General features: G+C 56.0%; 4 protein-coding genes across 4 annotated transcripts; 3 read left to right on the plus strand and 1 right to left on the minus strand.

The window, feature by feature from the left end:
• The first annotated feature begins 1,151 nt into the window (after positions 1-1,151).
• TGME49_299260 (hypothetical protein) lies at positions 1,152-3,006 on the plus strand. Its single transcript, XM_018782367.1, has 5 exons — positions 1,152-1,703; positions 1,765-2,009; positions 2,067-2,286; positions 2,341-2,425; positions 2,485-3,006. Exons 1-5 carry the CDS (start codon positions 1,393-1,395, stop codon positions 2,623-2,625), a joined length of 1,002 nt encoding a protein of 333 aa, XP_018638104.1. The 5' UTR covers positions 1,152-1,392; the 3' UTR covers positions 2,626-3,006.
• TGME49_299250 (hypothetical protein) lies at positions 1,399-8,878 on the minus strand. The gene has a single exon (XM_002371752.2). It carries the CDS (start codon positions 7,589-7,591, stop codon positions 3,965-3,967), a length of 3,627 nt encoding a protein of 1,208 aa, XP_002371793.1. The 5' UTR covers positions 7,592-8,878; the 3' UTR covers positions 1,399-3,964.
• Positions 8,879-9,079: 201 nt separating this feature from the next.
• On the plus strand, positions 9,080-15,606 carry TGME49_299240 (hypothetical protein). The gene is made up of 4 exons (XM_018782366.1): positions 9,080-11,701; positions 12,451-12,534; positions 13,164-13,589; positions 14,254-15,606. Exons 1-4 carry the CDS (start codon positions 9,861-9,863, stop codon positions 14,468-14,470), a joined length of 2,568 nt encoding a protein of 855 aa, XP_018638103.1. The 5' UTR covers positions 9,080-9,860; the 3' UTR covers positions 14,471-15,606.
• A 1,434-nt stretch (positions 15,607-17,040) lies between these two features.
• Positions 17,041-18,951, plus strand: TGME49_299230 (F-box domain-containing protein; the record flags this gene model as incomplete). Its single annotated transcript, XM_002371750.1, has 1 exon — positions 17,041-18,951. The coding sequence occupies one exon, from the start codon at positions 17,041-17,043 to the stop codon at positions 18,949-18,951; it is 1,911 nt and encodes a 636-aa protein (XP_002371791.1).
• Positions 18,952-20,250: the final 1,299 nt, after the last annotated feature.

The following is a 20,250-nucleotide window of genomic DNA, read 5'->3' on the forward strand; positions in this document are numbered from 1 at the left end:
AGATATAATGACCCCCCACCCCCCCCCCCAAAAATAAAAAGCACGGGTAGGCTGCAGATGAAAAGCAAAGGCATGTCAAAATGCGTGACTGTATAGCGATCACGAACTAGTAGCGGTTGCTTTAAGATCAAAACCGCAGATGACAGGTCGTATCGGAGACGATGTAACACAGCTGTCGAGGACCAGAGACTTGGGATTCAAGCACATGCAACTCTTTTGGGAGTGGCGTGGCCCGTGAGACTGCCATTGTGTTTCTACGTGTGATGGGGTGGCGCACTCTTGTTCACGCTCTCCTGTAGTGCGACTGAAGCATTGGAACGTGTAAAAATGATCCACACCCAGCACACACCACGTCATAGGTCAGATGGCTGGTAGTCCTCAATATGCACCTTGTGGCGAATACCAGTCTCACCACGTGCGATAATCACCAGCAGGGACGAACGATTCACAGCAACTCAGAGAGGCCGAAATATTTTCAAAAATAAGAGCTGTCAATGCCCACAAGACATATTGGCACCCAGAAAGTGCACGAAGATGGCGTTATACCTTCATTGGAATCTGCTTTCACATGAGCGATGCATGGTGGATTTGCGTTGTCAGTTTTTTTCTGGTACCCGACAAGGCAGTGCTAGATCGTGTGCTGGCAAAAACAGGACCTCTCGATTAGTAGTCAAGTCTACATGTTGCGTGCGTTTGCCTGTCATGGATACGTGATTGTGTGCTGACTCGTAGCTCTTGCATCTGCCAAGTGGGCAGATAAACTTGAGACGGCAGGTGAGGCTCACTGCAAAAGAACGGGGTCTAACTTAAGACAGGCAGATGCTAGAATTCCGCACCGTTGCATGCGAACAAGAGCGGATGCGTACGATTTTGGCGACCGTTGAACATGTTGGGTTTCTGTACTATTCCATGCCCACGATACGGACCAAAAACAAACCCCCCTCTGAGCGAGACGCAGGGACTATCAGGTGCGTCGTAAGGAGTGCGGGTGCCAAAGATAGTCTGCGATTAGTAGTTACGCAGGCAGCATTGGAATTGCACTCGACACATGCACTGGTGATCCCAAGAGTATCACCTGACCCAGGTGTTAGATTAAACAGATGCGTTCGAGTGCTATTTGATGAACCTACCAAGCGAACATTGCGAGTTTTCTCCTACACTCACACGGAGAGGAGAGGCTGACAACGGATACGGTTTTATCCCTGCGAAAGGGAAAAGGAATCACAGGCAACGGGAAAAACACAAAGAGAGATCATCCAGCGCCGGCAGAGCGAGACGATAACCAAAAGAGGGCGGTCAGTGTACCTACACCTGATGATAGCAGTCACGTTTTCTTTCCACGCATGTGGTGTACTTGTTTTTTCTTCTTGAACGTAAAATACACGGTACCGCATGCATCGAATGCAGAAAGAAATGGAGTCAGCAACGACAGAAGGATTGCCCGATCCTGCTTCTGACGCGGACAGAGGATCCTGTGGCGGAACCCCGAGGAAGACTTCGTTAGCAACCTCTAAGCCCAGTGACCAGCTTCATGACAGAAGTGACGCATTGGAGGATGTACAGGAAGTTGAAAATCAAATTGCCTGTAACCATTTCACTGCCAGCGTTCAACAAAGCGTGCACCTTGACTTTGTATTAGAATCTGCTGAAAAAGACAAAATCATCCGGGGCACTAACGCACAAGCGTTTGGAGTGGAGCCGAGGTACGATTGTGGGCCTTTTGCACATTTGCCTCTGACAGTCACTTTCAGAGCTGTAATACAGACAGGAAGTGTTCTCCGAATATGATCAAGAGCTGAGCTGCCCGTGTATCGTGGCAGATGACCCACTTGTGCCTCTCCCTTCTTGTGGCTCTGAAGTGCCACCTCTCTACATTAACTCCAACGAGCCTGTTAGCTTACCGGTCCCCGAGACCGCTCAAGGCTGCACCCGTACCATCCTAGAGGAAAAAGGCAGTACGAAGCAAAACTGGGGAGCTTTTAACTGCCTGCTAGTCTCTGATAGAGCAAGTACGGTTGCTTCTCCATTTCTTCTCTTTCTTCCAGGGGACATGCGAACATTGCCAGGCAAGAGGAAAAGACAAGAAGACGTAGTCAGCACGGCAGCGTCAAATGATGCGGATGAGGAAAGCCTTCTCACTTCTTGGATTAACACGGAAACCAGAAATGCTGAGGAAGTAGACAGCATTATTGCGCCGATCGTGGCACGCCTTGGGGATATCGAAGATCGACTTCGACAGTCAGAATACGAGAGAAAGATAGGCGAAATCAAGGATGCAGAAAAACGGTAACCAGTAGAACGACAAGCTGCGCATAGCAAAGCGCGAAAACTGCTCTTCAGCATTGCAAACGAATTTGAAGACTCTTTTAGAGCGGTCCGAAGCAACATGGAACTCATGCAAGAATACACACTCGTCCTCGACAAGGTGAGGAGCGTTTTTCCCGATGAGCCTGGTATCCCCTGATGCTGAATAAGCGGCTGCAGCAACTGTCGAATGCATACGAAATCCAGCGTCAGTCAGCGGAAGCCGACGCAGACGCGCTCCTTGGCTGGCAGGTGCATCAGCAACTTGCGAAACTCAAGGATGAACTTCAAGAATTCCTGGCTCACATAGACTGGGAATAGTGAAGACGAAATTTTGACTTGACCGGTCGAAGCGTCATTGAGTATCTTAATGCTGGCTTCGTATGCTTTGAAACCGATAAATCTACTTACTCCGAACCATTTTGCATCGACGCACGGTATACTTTTTCGTTGAGTTCCGCGATCCGCGTCATGCACTGTAATGCTGTTAAACGCGTCACAGTGGGGGAAGAGAGTGCAAAGAATACTCAAGCATCTCGCTTGTTGAATGGATACTGCAGCTGAGACGGGGTTCCTCAGTAGTCATCCGGGTGCTCCTGGTGATCACAGATCCCGATGCTCGCGTCGTACTGAGGAACCCTACTTCGTGCATTCCGTAGAGCCAACAGAAGTGAACACACTATCAATAAGTGCCGCACTTCATTGAGTTCGAAAATACGCAGCAGTTCCGCTTAAGGGGGAAATGCTGAAAGCGTAGACATGACGCGCTGTTCGCCAGCGGCTGCCTGACTACTAGCCCATTGTCTTCTCTTACGAGCGAGAGGCCCACGCTTGCTTGAATTGAACTGATGCGTAGAGTTTATGACCAGCTGATTCATTATGCACTATAAGTTGCGTAGTGTAGATGCGACAACCGACAGGAATAACGAAATCAATTGCAGCCCGAAACAAGACGTATTAGAACCGTTTGTGATAGTAAATGCAAAACACCGGAGCCACGCTAATGCTATTTGCATCTGAGAAAGCTGCGTACTGCAGTGTTGCCAGCTTGCAACTGGGCTGCCCTTTTGACTGCAGGTGGCCAGATGCAGGTACCGTGTGACACCCTGTGGGCTCCTGCCACGCGAGCGAGTTACCATTTCAGAAATGATGAAGTTTGCGATCATCCTGTAGAATATAAGCCACCTCGATATCATAGAGCTACAGCTGCAGCCTTCTCATTGCACACATGAATAGGATACAGAACAAGCCAACTGCCATCGCGCTGCCACCCACAAAAAAACGCATGGAAGCGAAAGCCACGAATGCATCAGTTTTGTGTAGAAATACTCTCGCACGTTCCTAATCGCATCAGACACAGGGCACCCTCCCCCTCGTACCCACCAGTAATTTTGGACAATGTGACTGTCAGACTGGTACACCCGTCCCGCGTACCCTCACAAGAAGAGAGAATGCAGGAACGATGCTGCATGCCATCAGACTCTCAACGACGCTTGGAGGCTGACACGAAACTAGCCGCTCGGAGTTTTCTCCAAAGCACCGACGAGACGACGCACCCCTCAGTGGTGGCTGACTGCAAACAACGCTGCCAAAACATATGCTCGTTCCGACGCGTCTCCTGCCTAGTTTCACATTTGCTGCTCCTGAGTCGCTTATCCGGTCAACCAGAAGAAGCCTCGCCAGGGCCGAACCCAGGTCTGGGTCCCGTTGCTTGTAGCCCCAGAGAGGTCATTATCGGCACACTGTCACTGGCACCTCCTGCCACCAGCGTTTGCTGCGCCCGGGCAAGATTTGCGATGGATCCCAGAACGGGAGGCCGCTTTGAATCTGCGGTGGGCGCAGGCTTTACCTGAGATTGCGGACTTCCTCCTGGCCCAGCAAGTGTCGAGTTTGCTTGCGTTCCGGCTGCCCTGCGTAGCACGTCCGAAATTTGGTTCAACAGCGAAGACGCCCCTGACAACTTTTCTCCCGCCTCTTCTGCCTGTTGTCGCTGCTGAAGGAGCTGCGGCAACGTCTGCTGCAGTTGTTGCTGCACATGCAGTTGCTGCAGGTGTTGAAGCTGAAGCTGTTGGGACTGATCTGTCTGGGGGTTGACTTGCTTCGCCATTGGCTGGGGCGGCTCCTGCGACTGGACCTGGTCCTGCAGTTGCTGCTGCTGCAGCTGCTGCAAGAGTTGCTGTTGCCGGATGTGCAGTTGCTGCTGGAGTTGCTGCTGTTGCTGAAGCTGTAGCTGCAAGGGATTCTGCTGCGGGACCAGTTTCTGTTGCTGCAGAAGCTGCTGTTGCCGGTGTTGAAGCACCAACTGCTGAAGCTGTGGCTGTTGCTGGAGGAGCTGCTGCTGCAGTTGGGGCTGTTGCAGCTGCTGAAGAAGCTGAAGCTGCTGCTGCTTCTGCAGCAGTTGCTGTCTCTGCTGTTCCGCCCGAACGGCGTCTGCGACGGCCTGAAGCATAGCACTCAGGATCTGCGGTTGATTTCCTGTCCCCGACCCACTGGCGTTCGAGGCCGCGACTGCGGCCAAGGCGGCGGACAGCTGTCCAGCCGCGCCTAAAGCGTTGCGCCCCACCCCGGCGCCGCGCACAGCGCCTCCACTTGATCCCGGGTGTTGCTGCTGACGATTTTGCTGGGACACAGCCGCCACCAGATTCGCTGCAGCACTCGCTGCAGGCCCCGCAGTCGCCGCATTGCTCGGCATAGGCGCCGCCGAGGGCCGAGTCGTCGCTCTGCTGTGCTGAGAAGACGAGGCCTCCGCCCCGGCCTGCGGGGCTGCTTCCGGGGCGGCTCCTGCGAGTTTTTGAAGCTCCAGGAGCAGCGGCGACTTCGTCTCTCCCAGCCCGAGAGAGCTGGCCGCTACCCCACTCCCGGAGACTCGCGCACCACCTCTGTTGCCGCCTGCAGCCACGAGCGAGTTCAACCCTGTGGCTAAGAGGAAATGGTTAGGGTGCAGGCCACTGGCTGCGGCCGCCGCGATGAGGGGCCGCATGGCGGCGGCTGCGGCAGCAGCTGCAGAGTTGGTGACTTGGCTCGCAGTTCCTGTCCCGCCCCCCTGAGAGCTCGCGAGCGACAACAAGGCAGAATCTGTCCCTGTACCACTTCCAGGCTGCGTCGCTGGACTCGTAGTCGCAGCCGCGGGACGGTTGCCGGCGACCCCTGACAGGTGCCGCTGCGGCTGCGCGCCAGGCGACGCCGCGGCTGGGCTTCCAGACGAGGCGCTGCCCGATCCCGCGCCCGTGGCTGCCGTGCCGCCCTGCTGAAGCGCAGCGGCGTTCGCGTTGAAGGCGGCGAGGTGCGAGGCCGTGAGTCCCGCGGGCAGGAGAATCTGCTGCGAACTCTGCACCCCGCCGTTGCCCGGCACCCCCACGGAGTTCCAACTCGAGGGCGCCCCCGCGGCTTGCATCAAGGGAGACAGCGCCGCCCCAGCTATGCCTGGCGCGAACGAGGCTGCCGCGCCGTCGGGCGACGCTGCGCCTCCCGGGACCGGAGCGCCCTTCCCGGCAGGGCCTCCCGACCCCGGCGCCATGAGACTGCTGCGCTTCGCGCCTGCACCCCCGCGGCCGGGGCCTCGCATCGAACATCGGCCGCGCCCGCTCTTCACTACCGGCTTCTGTTGGCCGTATCCTACCAAGACCGAAGCTGCCTTCGCTCCCGCGGCGCCAACTCCGACGCCCAAACCCCGAAGCATCGCCAGGTTGCTCGTGGGGCCGCCCGCAGCTGCCGCGGTCGCCGCAGCCGCCCGCGCGCCGCCACGGTGCCGCAGGCCCTTGCGGCCCAGACCACCACCTCGGCCACCTCCAGAGGCGAAGCCTGTCCCCAGCGAGTCAGGCTCTGCATGCGCGCCAGGACCTTTCTGCGCAGCGCCCCAGCTGGCAGGGCCTGAGGCTTCCCGCGGCGCGCTGCGTAGGAGAACGCGCTGAGGCCCAGCCGCGCGTGCAGGCGTGGTAGCCTCGTGCCGGGACGCGAGGGGCAAAACAGGGTGGACGCTGAAGTCCGCCTCCGAGTTCCCAGAAGGCGCAGACCCACAGAGCCGATCCTCAGGATCTGAAGTCCGCCCGCGGAGGCCATCGGGGACGACTTTGCCGAGCCTCTCGCCGACCGCGTCGGGGGGCGAACCCGCTAGGAACTCCCTTTCTGAGTCCCGGAACTCCTCGGCGGCGCCCAGGGTGCCGGCTGTCTGCAGACCGTCGGGCGCGGCCTGGATCCGCCGGCCGCCCCAGAGCGCTGCAGCGGCAACGCCCGCAGGGAGGCCACCGGCGACGAAGGCGGAGAGCGCCGTCAGTTCTTTCATCAAGATCGAGGGCGGCGCGCCACTGGTCACGTTTTGGATTTCTTCCTCCTGGGCGCGGCGCCGCCTTTCCCGACACCGCTGTCGCATCAAGCGTTCGTGGAGGAGTTTGCGTTCGCGATCCGCTCTCTGGGCGGCTCTGCGTTTCTCCATACTTGCGTGAAGGGCCTCGAGTTCGTCTTGCTGCTTCTCGACGTGTATGTGGTGCTCGGCTTCCTCGGCCTCCCGCGCCCCCTCGCGCTCATCCAGCGCAGAAACTTCCAACAGGTTTTCGTAGCGCCTCTCGACCTCCCCGAGCGTCGCCACCAGCCGCGCATGCAGGCGACGCTTGAGGAGAAGCTGCCGCTGGAGGAGGCCGAGCCGCACAGCGCGCTCCTGCTCCGACCGCGGCTGCACAAAGCGGTGGGCGAAGGGGAAGAAGAGGTCTACGGCTGCGGCCTGAGCGTCGTCTGGCTTGGCAACCTCCGGGCGCAAGCTGACGAGCGCGGGAGACTGCGGCGCGCCCGGCGAGACCCCTGGAGAAGCGGCGCTGCGCCCAGTTTCCTGAGAGAGTTGCAGAGGAGCCTGGGTCCCGACGCCCTCGGCGCCGGCGCCGCAGCTCGGACTTCTTGATGGGCTGCGGAGCCTTGGGTCTACCTCGGTGGACTGAGCCTGGGTCGCCTCGCCCTGCTCTTCGGATTCCAGTGGCGAACTGCCGCTCTCTTTCAGCTCCTCGAAGGGCCGCTTCCGCGCCCCTGCGGCGCCGCGGTCCTCCGGCGTCGCGGAGCCGCCCACAAACGCAGTTTCGGTCGCCAGTCCCGGCAAGAGAGAGAACGCCGCGTCCCCGAGCTTCGACAGACAGGCGCTTTCGATCTGCTGCTCGCGCCTGCGGACCAGCTCCGCTCGCAGATGCTCTCGCTGCTGCTGGATGAAGGCTCGGAGCCGCGGCGCCACACGGGGGTAGGAGGGGAAGCGGTCCGCCGGCACGAACGGCCACCGGCGGCAGGGCCGCTTCTTCGCAGGCGGCATGCTGGCCTCTGTCTGAATGCAGTTTCAGGACTGTGACGAGGGGTGGAGGCCCTCGCAAGGTGTGGGCGGGCAGGTAGGGACGGTCGAGAGCGCCGTGGAAAAAAATGTTTGCAAAAAACTGCAGGGGGGGGGGGCAGGTCCAGAACGAGACGGGTCTCAAGACAGAGGACCGGAGACGCCGGCAGCGGCTCATAAAGACGAGACAGTCACAGGGGGCGAGTTGGATGGGTTCGAGCCCCCGGCAATCAGGAGATTCGAAGAAGAAGTCACTGGGAAAGGAGCGGACGAGACATGTGGACATGAGGCGCGGAGTGCAGCACAGACGAGAAAACTGTCGACAGGCGGATATCCTCTGAAGAAGAGCCGGGGGAGAAAGGCCCAGTCGCCGTCATCAAACGCCTCAGATGCCGCGTTCGGTTTGTCTCCTTTTCGGCGCCATTTTCGCGGGAGGAAAGTGACGCCCAGGGCACACGGACCCGGAATCGACGCGGAGATATCCTGGCTGTGCTCGACTCCACGCCGACGCAGCAAACGGAACTTAGCTCCGACAAACAAAGGCCTGCTCGACGAATACACAGGAGTCGAACTCGAAGCGCATCCTCCACCCGCCAGAAAAATAAGGAAAGACCGTCGGTAAGTCGTCCGAACAGTTTGCGCGTCGAAATAGACACAGTGAAGAGGTTGCTACTTGAGATCCGGAGAACGCGACGCATGCAGTTCGCAAGAAGGTCGACGGACACGGCGAGTCCGGCGTTCAGAGAAGAAACAGAGCCGTGGAGGATTGTTTAGTTTCGTGGAGAACGCGAGCAGTGCGTTTACTGAAGAGACACAGAGACTGCTCGAAAAAGACTAGGTTTCGTAGGGGTGTTCGGCGCGCGAAAAGGGTCTGAAGAAGGGGGACTGACGAGTGACAGACAGAAAATACACGTGTAACGCGTGGACAACGTTGCTGGTGTGAGTTTCCCCGGAAATCCCAGAGCGGCAAAAACACGGGAGAAGACCGTCCCACGAGCATGCAGTGCCACCGCAGAGAAGACGAGACACAGCTGCGCCTCCGGCAGCCAGGCAGAAGTCGCTTCTCGACGAATTTTCACCAGTGCAAGGAGAGGAAAACCGTTTTCGACCTCGCTGCTAAGAGAGAAAAATCCTGGCGTCCGGCTAAGCCGGCAGCGAAGCCAGATGTTGCCGCGCGTCGGCCAGGCATGGAGCACGAAAACGGCGGTCTCCCGCCAGTTTCAATGGCCAGGAAGACGGAGAAACGGAACTTGGATTTCCTGCGGAAACGCCAGAAAACAAGGAAAAGTGGAAGGACACGAAATCGCCCAAGAGACAGTCTCCCGTCTTGCCCGGTCTCACGCTGAGCTGCTGTGCATGCGCTGGCGACGCGGTTAGAAGCGGCAACACAAGCAGCCCCAAAAAAACACGATCGCTGCGGGTTTTCTCAAAAGACTCGTGGCAGTGTGAGTCGCTGCGTCGAGCGTCTCGACAGAATCCCTCGACTAAAGATAAAGGATGCGTTTCTGCGGCACATCACATGCGGCAAAGGAGGGAAGGACTCCGGCGCCGAGCGTCGAAGCTAGAACGGAGTCGCGTAAGTTCGTCGCCGCGCGAGTCTGCAATGACCGGCTTGAAGATGATGTCGAACGCTGCAGCTGCCTTTTAAAAGAAACAACTCCTCACCGTGATCTGACAACTTGTCAGCGATCACGCTCACAAACGCGCAAGGGAAAAGCCTTGTCAAAGCCTTCACACTCGCAGTATCATCTTCCTTGTCTTGCTGCCAGCTTCTTTCCTCTGGCACCCCGCGAAGAACGCCGAACGAGTGTGCGGAGCTCGTCCTGAGGAAACCTTTGCCGGAAACACCGTCCTCTATCCGATTCCCCTCTGAAGTGACCAGAGAGCCTTCTTTCCCGAGATCCACGGAAAAAGTCTCGTCTTTAACCCGGATTCTCTGTGTGGCGGATGTTTGATTTCCGTCTGCATCTGGAGCCAGAGAGCTCTCGTTTTTCTTTACAGGCCCTGGATGTTCGAAAAAGCGATGTCAATGCATGACTGTCTGAGGCGCTTCCGATTTTGAACTCAGCCTCACCCGCTTACCTGTACAGGTGTACAGACACCTGAGACATGGACATCTTGACCTACGACGCGTTTGCGAAACGCTCCGGACTGTTCTTTTTTTGTGCCAGATGCGCGTGTCAATGAGCGCGAAACTCGCGAATTTCCCCCTTTTTCCCTGTAAGGAGGCGCAGACAGTCGTTTAAGTCTCATCATGGAGAAGACCGAAGAAGAATCGCACCCGAACGGGACTTCGCCGCCCCATTCCGCGGCGGCAGAGAAGGTGGGCTCCGCTTCGAGTCCTCCGCTCGCGATAGCCGCCTCTCTTCCGCCGCCGGTCCACTCAGTCTGTCGCGCTTTGTCCATTCCTTCGGACAGTGTGCCATCGCAGAAGAAGCTGCGGCGAGAATTTGTCCGTCTCTGCGAGACCCCTTTCGCTTCGCCACCGTCCCCCGTACTGTCGGAGTCGCGCGTTTCCCCCTCGGCGTCGCCGGCGCCTTGTTACCTCCTAGACCTCGACGCCACTTTGCTGCTGAGCCTTTTGAGGATGCTGTCGCCGCGCGAGCAGCTGGAGAGCGTTCTCCCGCTGTGTCGTTCCCTGTATCTCTCCTTGTCTTCCCTCCCCTTCCTGCAGAGCCTCGTTCTGAAGGCCCCTGGCGCGTTTGCCTCCTTCTTCGCGCCCGATCGGCCGCTCGCGATGGCCAGAGCGTGTTGTCTCAGGTGCTGTCGAGTTTCCTGCTTCTCAGCGCATGCAGAAGACACCGCATTTCACAAAGAAGGAGAAGAGGCCAGGGACAGCCACCCCCTCGGAGAGAGAGGCCAAAGGCTCACGGGCGAACCCGCCGGCGAGAGCAGAAACGCGGCTCAAGAAACAGGCAGCTCCCTACGTTGTCTCCCTGAATGCATGGAAAAGAAAACATCGCCTGGCTTGGCGACTTCCGCGGTGTTTCCTGACCCTGCTGCTGCTGCTTCTTCTGCTTCGGGCTCCTCTGCCTCTGTGCGTGTGCTCGCCTCCCCAAGCCGTGTCTGCAAAGAGCCTCTTTCCTCGAGTGCACTCTTCCCGTTCTTTCTCCACCTGCGCAAGTGCTCGAAACTCGAAGTCGTGGATATTTGCATTCCTGGAAGTATCACTCCCTCGCCCCTCCTTCTCCTCTTTCTCCTTCGCTGCGCCCCGCGTCTCCGCCGCCTCACCGTGCGCGGCCTCGACGAGGGCAGCGTCTCCTGGCGCATGCGGCGTCGACCCCTCGCGCATGCATCCTGCGAGCCCTGTGAAACGCGCGAAGGCACCGGGCCGCTCCCCCCATGTGCGCGGAAGTTCGCGGTCTTCTGGCCCTGCAGGTGCCGGAAGAACGTCGAGACGAAAGACGCAGAGTCTGTCGGCGAGTCTGCGAGCAGCCAGGACGCACCTACACCTTCCGGCATAGAGACCGGGTCACCGAGTGGCGCATGGGCTGACTTGCCTCCTGGCGACGCCGCAACGGACGGGAACGCGCCACAGCGTTCCTTGCTTCCAGATTCGGAGCCGCGGACAGAAGAAACGACAACCGACTGCAGAGCAGATACCTCGAGTTCCCCGTCTCTAGAGATTTCTGGCGCCTCAGCTCTCTCCTGTCCTTCCCTCTCTGTCTCTCCAGACGACTGCGTGGACGCTGTCGCTGCGCGTCTGTGCGCGTCTTCTTCGGGGGCTTCGCCTCGACTCGCCGCCGGGGCCGCGCCGTGTGTACACTCCGACGGCTCACCCCAGGTGTACAGACAGCTGGCGCCTCGGGGCTGCGCCTCGTGCGAGTCAGTCGCCGCATCTGCGAGTCTGCTGGCGAGCGTCGAGGACGGAGAGGCGCGAGGCGAAGACCTTTGGCTGCCGGCGCGGCCTCTCGCGCGGCTTTTCGCGGAGGCCGTTTGCCTAGAGACACTCGAACTGGAAGTCTCTCGCAGGCGGGGCATGTACGCAACCTTCCCTCTCGCTGAGGTGTCTCTACTCGCCAGCAGCCTTGGCACGCAGGCCCTTGCGAGACTTCGCGACCTCGAAATCTGCAATGCCACCCCCAAAAGCTTCAAGTGAGAACTGGTGAAGTCTCAGAGCGAAACGAGAGAAGAGCAGGCAGAACAGGAGGAAGAAGAGAAGGCAGAACAAGAGAAAGAAGAGAAGGCAGAACAGGAGGAAGAAGAGAAGGCAGAACAAGAGAAAGAAGAGAAGGCAGAACAGGAGGAAGAAGAGAAGGCAGAACAGGAGGAAGAAGCGAAGGCAGAACAGGAGGAAGAAGCGAAGGCAGAACAGGAGGAAGAAGCGAAGGCAGAACAAGATGAAGAAGCGAAGGCAGAACAAGAGGAAGAAGCGAAGGCAGAACAAGAGGACGAAGAGAAAGGAAGACAAGAGCGAAACGAGAGAAGAATAGGGCAGCACATCGACGGCGAAATGGGAGTCAGACGAGGACAGAATGGATCGTTCGGATCGGCAAAAAGAAACAAGAGCAAGTTAAGGAGGATTTCTGCAGATGACGATACTGGGAGATGGAATTAGAAACAGCGTCCTGGAACCCATGTCCCTCTCGCAGTGCAAGCTCCTTCTGTTTCGGAACCACCATTGCTTATTCTAGTGGAGTCCTTGCAGAGACGCCGCGTGCGTTTTCAACGGCGAGTGCGTGTCTGTCATGCTGCTTGCGTTTTTCCTGGACCGAACTACCTCTTGACGATCTTGTTCGTTCTGTGCCGTCTCGGGCGCCGGTCTTCTCTGCTGCCTGTAGCTTCTTTTGCCTCTCTTGGTTTGACGCAGCCTCAGCATGCGTGTATGCGGGTTACTCTCTCAGGTGTGGCGCCATCTGTTTGCCGAGTTTGCGGAGACTGCGCCTGCACTTCGTCGAAGTAGCTTCAGACAACGTTCATGACCTGGAGTAAGTGCAAGTCGTTCTACGGCGAAGGTTGAGGTCGTTCGTCGGCCTTGTTTTCCAGTGTTTTCGACGTTGCGTTTCTTTCGAGTTCTTGCGTATCTTGGTGCACAAAGACTCCCGGAGAGTTCAGCACCCTTGTTGATCGCTTGGCTACTTAGACTGAGTTGTGTTGACCCGGATTTGATCAGCGTCCAACTCACCACCCCGGCAAATACACCTTCACTTTTTACATTTCTTATTGAACTTAAAGTAGTCTGGAACTACGTTTTTCATTAAAATAACAAAATTTCAAAGAGAACGGGGGACTTTGGTTCGACGTTGCACCCTGGGAGGACAGAGCAGCGCTCTCTGACTTCTTGCGACTCTTTCGAACATCCTGCTGTCCTCGCCTGCGGAGGTTGCAGGAAGAGTGGACGAGGTCGAAAGGGAAAACACGCAGAGAGGCGGCAGCGACCGGAGCCTGTCCTCCGTCAATCAGCACTGCCTCGCGTCGCTCGAAGCGGACTGCAAAGTCGAGGTTTTCAGCAGAGGGCTAGGAAAGCAGCTGAAAGGTCAGTGGGTAGTTCGCTCGTCCCTCGTTGTGCAAGAGTGTGCTGAACCTGACGCGTCTTTCGTGTGTATGTACACCCCAGCTGTCTTCTGGCAGGCTGCCCGCACTTGGAAACCCTGGCCGTGCATACAGATAGCGACGACGACCAGATGATTTTCCTCAATCGCCTGCTGATCAAATCGCTCCGGCGTCTGGCCGGAGACGACTCTAACGAGCCGGCACGAGATCTGCGAGACGCTCCTTCGAGCGCCACCACGACGGCGTTCGTCCATGCAGCCGGAGGCGAGGTTTCCGGGTCGAGACTTCGACCGCGCCTTCAACAGGCTTCTTCTGCCGCACTGGACGGCGAGCAGCGACAGAGTGCTTCCTCGCCAGAGCCGCGCCAAGCAGGGCTGCCGCGGCTTAAGGCCTTCCAGATGATGCTTCTGGACCTGCGAGTTATCCACCTCCTCGCTGGAGTGGCTCCGGGACTTCGTGTGCTGCGGCTGACTGAAGTGGACAGTTTTCGGTACGCGAAGCCAGAGAAGCGGAGGGCAGTGTCTGAGAAAACGCGGGCGGGGGAACAGTCGATCTGCAGTGTACGTGCACCGGAGTTCCCTCTGTGCTCCGGCGTTCGTAAACTTAAAATTTGTGTGTGTAGAAGTGTCTGTGCATTATTTGTATCTACTGATCGATATACACATATGTAAGGGAGATATCGTAAGGGAGATATCGGTCCTTCTGATTGCGACTCAGCAGCAAAGAAAGATGTCTTAGTGAAGGGGAACTTTTCTATCCGTCTCTTCTGTCGGCTGAATGGGACCGTACACACACTGAGGTAGTGTCGCACGGTCGCATTTTTGTGTGAGGACTTCCGAGTTTTCGAAAGATGTTTCGTATTCCGTGCTGCTTGATTCACAGTAACTGGGGATGCGCCTCCTGTGTTAACGCTGTGTTCTCCGAGCGCTGGCTATAGGGGTCCACACACTGGGTGGTTTCCAAGTGAGGGAGAGGGGTATCTTTCAGCTTTTTCTTGCCCATGCGTAGGCGCGCCCTGCAGCCAGCAGATGCGGTCTTGCTTCTGGCCTCTTGGTCGCGTTGCTGTCCCTTTGCCTGCCGTATGCGGTGGCGTGGAACAAAGAACCAGGTACTCCTAGGGTACCTAGAGGCGTTGCTTTCTTTTTTGCATGCAGATGCCGCGAGGGTCGAACGGTTCTTATGGAAGCAGTCCGACATCTCCGCCAGTTGCAACGTGTCGAGTTGTTGGGCGTTCTGCTCGAAGCGGAGGGGAAAATCGAACTAGACAGTCTCCTCGCTGCAGAGGCCGAATCTCGTGGCTGGGGACGAGACGCCTTGACCCTCGGGCATGGCTCCTCAGTTGCTCAAGAGTTTTTTATTCCGTGCATGTAACGGTTATTTATGGACAACGTTTCGTGGGCACTAGACGGAGCTGCTTGCCGACGAAAAATGCAGTTTTTGTCAACATGTGGCGGGACGGAGAGGCCCTCGCTTCTGGTGGACGCACGGCCTCGCGAGGGCTGCTGTTCTGTGCTGTGTTTTTGGTGAAACATCACGGGGAAAGTTCGGTACAAGTGCGTGACAACGGAGCGAACCATGAAGACGAACCGAGGGTAATCCGCACCTGCACTATGTATTGCACAGGCTCCTATAGCAGCAGTGATCTTGGCGTTCTTACCGAGAGGCAAACCTGTGGCTGACGAGGTTGAGTTTGAAAAATTACGAGACTGAGTTATGGACTATACAAACTATATTTTGGGCAGCGACATGTTTTTCGGTAATTTGTACCCGCTCTTACCACAAATCAGGGAAGGCGTTGCGGGTGTCGCCGACAGACAGAGCACGATGTTGGGTTATGTAAGAACACGAAACTGGTTGGAAAAAGCGCAAACGGTTTGCTGACAGACAGAAACGCCGTGAATGGCGAGCCAGAGAGAGACAAACGAAGTAACGCAAACACGCCGAGAAACAAACTGGGGTCAGCTGATGGTATCCTTGCTTTTTGAGGCTGCGAGGCCGAACGAAGTAGATCAGCAACGGGATTTGGGAAAGGGGAAGGAAAGTTTCGAGGCAAAAGCAAACCAAACGAAGATGGACACAGTTTATTGCAAGCGTGCGCATGTTCGAAGTGAAAACTCGTTCTTCCCTTAAGTCACAGATAGCACGCGCGTTTTCTGGGACGAGGACCAGCAGCGACCAGCACAGCTGCTTGCACGCATTATTTCTTCCACTCGATTTTTCGTCCGAATTCAGGGGCTCCATACTTTCCGAAGAACCTCGTACAGTATGTGTCAGCGAAACCGGGTGTTGCTGGTGGAAGGCAGTAGCTGAGGAGGAAACGCTTGGAACCGCATCTCCGACATGCGTATGAATTTACGTGTACACGGCTGTGAGAAAAACGACTAACTTTGTTCACTGAAACATTTGGGGCCGTAAGATCTTGAGCGAATCCGTCAGAATAGGAAGGCAAAGGGACTGTTCACATTGAAGGCTAAAGGCAGCTGCCATGCCGGTCTCTCCTTCACCTTTTCCGTGGTTTTATCTCGCTCATCTGAACTTTGTTCATAGAATCGAGAGTTGAAAATCTACAACGATTATCATATTGATCGCTTTATCCGATTCCTCCAGTGCATATCACCACTGACAGTGACGATCATTGAGCGGCATCGGTGTTTCTCCTTTTTGCAATAACGCGAAGAACGTCGAAAACCCTTTGTGGTCGCGAAAACGGACTCGCTACGGTTTAGGAAAAGATATACTACCAGAGTGACTCGGTGGACCGAGTTACATTACCCCTAACTCCAGAAAACGCTGTCCCAACTTGTCTCTTTCCTGTGCTTCCCTCTGGGCATCAAAGTCCTGCCCTGATGATGTCTTCTGTTTGCCTCCTGCAGTTTTGGATTCACCTCCTTACGCACATTGCGTGAGAGGACACGCCCCGACACCACGTTCTGTGCGGACTGTGTGTTTACCGATTCGTGACGCATGTGTTTATCATGCTACCCCCTGTCTTCGTTGCCCCGTCGACGTCGATGATTTGTACACGAACAAAAGCTTTTTGCGGGTCAACTTTTAGCTGTTTCTCCGAACATCGAGAACGCTCCATCTCGTCTCAAGTCATTGTTTGTTCTATTTTCTAGCCTTGTCCACCGACACGAAAGGTCTTCTCCTTCCTTGTGTTTCCGACCTGGGAACGAGGACGATTGCCATCTTTTTGGCTCTCTGTTCGGCCGGCGATATCCGCTAGTGCGTAGCTCTGTCGATATGTGATCCACTTGCGGGTGTGGAAACACACGTTTCGCTGTTCCATTCCTATGATTTTGAAGAGCACACACATTGCTTCCTGCAAGAAGTATCTCTGGCTGTTTTGACATTATTTTGCTGCGCCAGCTGTGTTGTCACTTCCCCTGACACGGTTGAAGAACTGGGCAGCCTTTTAGAGGGGATTTGATATTCGCTCTCTAGCACTGACTGCCGCTTGCAGGATTGCGGAAAGAGAGATTAACCCCAAAAACAGGCATTTCTTTTGTCTGATGAACACATACGGATTCTGAAGAACACAACAGACAGACAGTCGGGGTCGTAGAGCTGGGCACCGACACTAATCGTCTACCACTCTGTGTTTTGCGCGCTATCGCCTCGCTTTTCCTTCGATATGTTCGCCTTTGGCGTTTCTAACGGAATTCTTCTGATTACCATGTCCCAACTCAGTACTAAAGAAAAACGCTTGATGGTTTCCGCACCAAAGAGGAGATTCTGTCATTTCATTCTCCTCAAGAAGTAGTTTGAATGAAAAGCCGAATTCGAAGCTCAGCAAAGAAGAGGCAGTCAGGGACTGCAGAGTACGCTTCTCGAAGATGCCTTTCTTGCTTCTTCTCGGCTGCTGCGCGTGATCGATTTGCCAGGTCCGAACTTCCCGTCGTTTTCCCGGAGACTGCAGCTGCAACTTCCCCTAGCACAAAATGGATGATGATGAAAAATTAGACGGGGGGGCAGATTCGTCTTCCCCAGCGTGTCTGCCTACAGCCATTGTGTTTCACGTTGCCTCTTTTTTGACTCCGAACGACGTCTGCTCTATGGGGGCGACATGTCGCAAGTGGCGAGAGGTGTGCTGTTCAGACCTGCAGCCTCTATGGAGGGAATTTGTGAGTAAGAAGTTCGGTCGGAAGTACGAGAACTACGTCACCTTCACGGGTGACAGTGATTGGCGATGTTTGTATCTCAAAATTTCGGCATTCATTTCAAATTTGCGCAGAGGGAATGCGAAGGTCAAATACTACCCGGCTCTCCTTGAGCCTCCACTCTCTGACTCCTACGAAGGATGCTTAGCCATGACTACCGATTGCTCTCGCCTTTTGTGGGAGAACGGCAGAGTTCTTCAGTGTGTTGATGTTGAGCAAGGTAAGGAGCTGTGGCGAGTGTCGGTGTCGAATCGAAAAAGTGGTGCTTCCCGGCCGAGTGTCGTGGTGGGGAAGAGTAAGGTTTTCCTCCATCTGGAGCAACAGGTGCATGTCTACGAGCTCTCTAGTGGAGCCTTCGTTTCTCTTCTCTCCATTCCACCAGACACAGACGCTTCTTTGGCCCCTCTTGGTTGCACCGAAACAACAGGGAATAACATGCCTCTGGACGTATCGCTCCGGAACATGCATTTCACCTTTTTGACGAAGCGGACGCTGTTTGTCTTCCACTCAGAAAGTCTCCAACTTCTCTACAAAGTCCAGCATCGCGAGCTGACGCCCCTCATCGACACAGTTGAGGGTATCGACTTTTGTTGGGCGGGCAACCAATGCTGCGCTGGTCCAGACGGCACAGAGTGCCACGAGTGCTCGGCAAACGGTTTAATGCTGCGGCCACAGTGTCAGCAAATCTGCAGACACATTGTCACCTGGTTGGTTAAGAGGAGTCGGTCGATAAAAATCTGGGACATACGTGACGGATCGAATGTGTATTGCTTGCGCGGACACGACGCGCCGGTCCAGAAGGTTCGCCACGTGATGAACTGGAGAGACCTCGCCGATTACTTCTTAGCTTCTCTCGACACTGAGGGAAGCGTGAGAATCTGGGGCTCGCATGACAAACACTTTTTCTGTTTGCATGAACTGAAACCCGACGTCTCACGAGGCACCGTGTTCCGCATGTCGTTCTCGACGACGCATCTCATGACAATGTCTAAGGAGGCGGCTGGCGGAGACGTCCTGATCACCGTCTGGAAATTCAACCAGGCACCCGCAAATGCCTTGTTGCGGATAGCTCATCGTTCGCTCGCGAAAAAAGCACATGCAATGGCATCAGGAGAAAACGGGACCGACAAAACCAATTGGAATGCACCGATCATGCCTAGAACCCGGCGATGGAGCAAACAAACGGTAGATAACACTACAGACAGAGAACATGTGGGCGCTGCAACCCAGCACGCCTTGCCTTCGTCGTTTTCGCATTTCTCCCAGGCACACAGAGATTCACGCATTGAAGAAAACGGAACATCGAGGTCTACCCGTGACTCTCACATTCGCTGTGGTCTTGGTCCCAGTTTGCCGGCAGAAGCAGACACCGATGAAGCCGGAAGAACCGAAAATACAGAAAGAGAAGGCTGTCGAGAACGGGTCCCACGGAGTGGAGAAGGAAAAACAGAGGAACACCTTCGCGAAAAACAGTGCAATTTCTACAGAAAACGCATTTCCTCTTCTTGCCGAGATGGGGGTCGGCATCAGACCGAAACGCAACCATCCGGAGGGTCGGCGGGACGCGATACTCACAATTGGCTCTTCGAGTGTGGCACATCTGCAAACATGCCAGCACACGGAGAGAGACCAGCACGTGATTCAATAGCGGGTACGGCAAATAAAACTTTTTCCTCACCTGGACAGATCTGATGGCATGCCTCCTCTGTTTTCGGGAGACTCCGTGTTGCATCGTTCGTGGCCTTCGCTGTACAGGCGATGGAATAGCAACAGCTTTACATTTGTCTCTTTCTCGAATTTGGGGATCTCCACAGTAACAGGGGGTGTAGCTTTTGATCAAGTGTTATCGTTGTGACTGCACTATGTACATTGATGCACGATAGAATTTCTGAACCACGGTAAAGGCCTTTTGGTGCTACCGTGATCATGGCTTACCCGCCGCTCGTTCTGGTTTTGTTTTTCAGATGGTCAAATGCCCCATCCTCTCTTGGAAGCAGAAGTGTGTGGGCGTTTTCCTTGCGCCTGGAAGGACGACCATTCTCTACCAGCGCCCTGCTCTCCGCCGCGATCTGCTTTTCTCTCGAGAGGAGAGGGAGACGAGAAAGAAAAACGGAAATCGCCTGCGGAAGCTCTGGCCGGTCTTCGCCATCCACTGCAAGGTTGTTCTTCTTCTGGCCAGCTTGCAGTTGATCCGGACGACCCGTCGCCGTATGTGAAAAGGTCTTACCTGCACAGTCGGAGCCGGGAACTGTCAGATCTGCCGTTAAGGGGGGATAGGCACTTTCCTTTCCCCTCTGTCTCTCAGGTCTCGCTGCCTGCCTCATCCACCGCTCTTGTTTATGAAGAGGAGCCGGCACACGAAGACTTTTCGTGCGACTCCATTCCCCCACTAACTTCCGCGTTAGACGTTCCGTCCCCGGAGGACGATGTGGACTGCGAATGTCCGTTCTGTAACTGTGGCAGCAGCAACCGCTGTCTGTTTCGTAGGCGCCGGCGGCACGGAGTGTCGCCTCCCCCGGAGAGGATGTCAGACGCGCGAATCCGGATCTTGCCTCTAAGTTGCTCTCCAGCCTGGCCTTCGCTTCCCTCTTTCTCGCAAGGCACTGACACGCTCGCCTTTTCTACCGGACCGGACGTCTCGTTCGGCTTCCTGCCGCCTTCGGCGGGGCGTCGGACCAGGAGAGACGAAGCCTCACATCCACCTGCGTCACGCATCGCCGCGTACCCCGGCCGACAGGTTTCTTGCTCGTCCCGACCTGCTGGTTTATCGTTGTCTTTCCCGGACCTTCCCGCCAGCGCGAACCTTGCTCATGAGAAGGGGGCGCTGTGCCCCGTTCTACTGAAAGAAGCCTCGTTTTCGGCAGGAATCCGCGCTTACTACGCAGACTTTATCGATGGACAGTTGCTGGCTCTGTGGCACTTCAATGTGCCCTCGGATCGGCGCTACACAGCGTTTCAGTACTCCCTCTCGGACTGGAGAGTCTACGACTG

Source organism: Toxoplasma gondii, chromosome III (assembly GCF_000006565.2).
Source record: "Toxoplasma gondii ME49 chromosome III, whole genome shotgun sequence".
Lineage (NCBI taxonomy): Eukaryota > Apicomplexa > Conoidasida > Eucoccidiorida > Sarcocystidae > Toxoplasma > Toxoplasma gondii.

Bases quoted from the DNA above. Each gene is read 5' to 3' on its own strand.
- TGME49_299260 (XM_018782367.1), top strand. From the start codon at position 1,393: ATGCATCGAATGCAGAAAGAAATGGAGTCAGCAACGACAGAAGGATTG. The intron at 2,287-2,340 runs GTAACCAGTAGA...ACTGCTCTTCAG, and splicing joins ATCAAGGATGCAGAAAAACG to CATTGCAAACGAATTTGAAG. The intron at 2,426-2,484 runs GTGAGGAGCGTT...AAGCGGCTGCAG, and splicing joins ACACACTCGTCCTCGACAAG to CAACTGTCGAATGCATACGA.
- TGME49_299250 (XM_002371752.2), bottom strand. From the start codon at position 7,591: ATGCCGCCTGCGAAGAAGCGGCCCTGCCGCCGGTGGCCGTTCGTGCCG.
- TGME49_299240 (XM_018782366.1), top strand. From the start codon at position 9,861: ATGGAGAAGACCGAAGAAGAATCGCACCCGAACGGGACTTCGCCGCCC. The intron at 11,702-12,450 runs GTGAGAACTGGT...TTACTCTCTCAG, and splicing joins GCCACCCCCAAAAGCTTCAA to GTGTGGCGCCATCTGTTTGC. The intron at 13,590-14,253 runs GTACGCGAAGCC...TTTTGCATGCAG, and splicing joins ACTGAAGTGGACAGTTTTCG to ATGCCGCGAGGGTCGAACGG.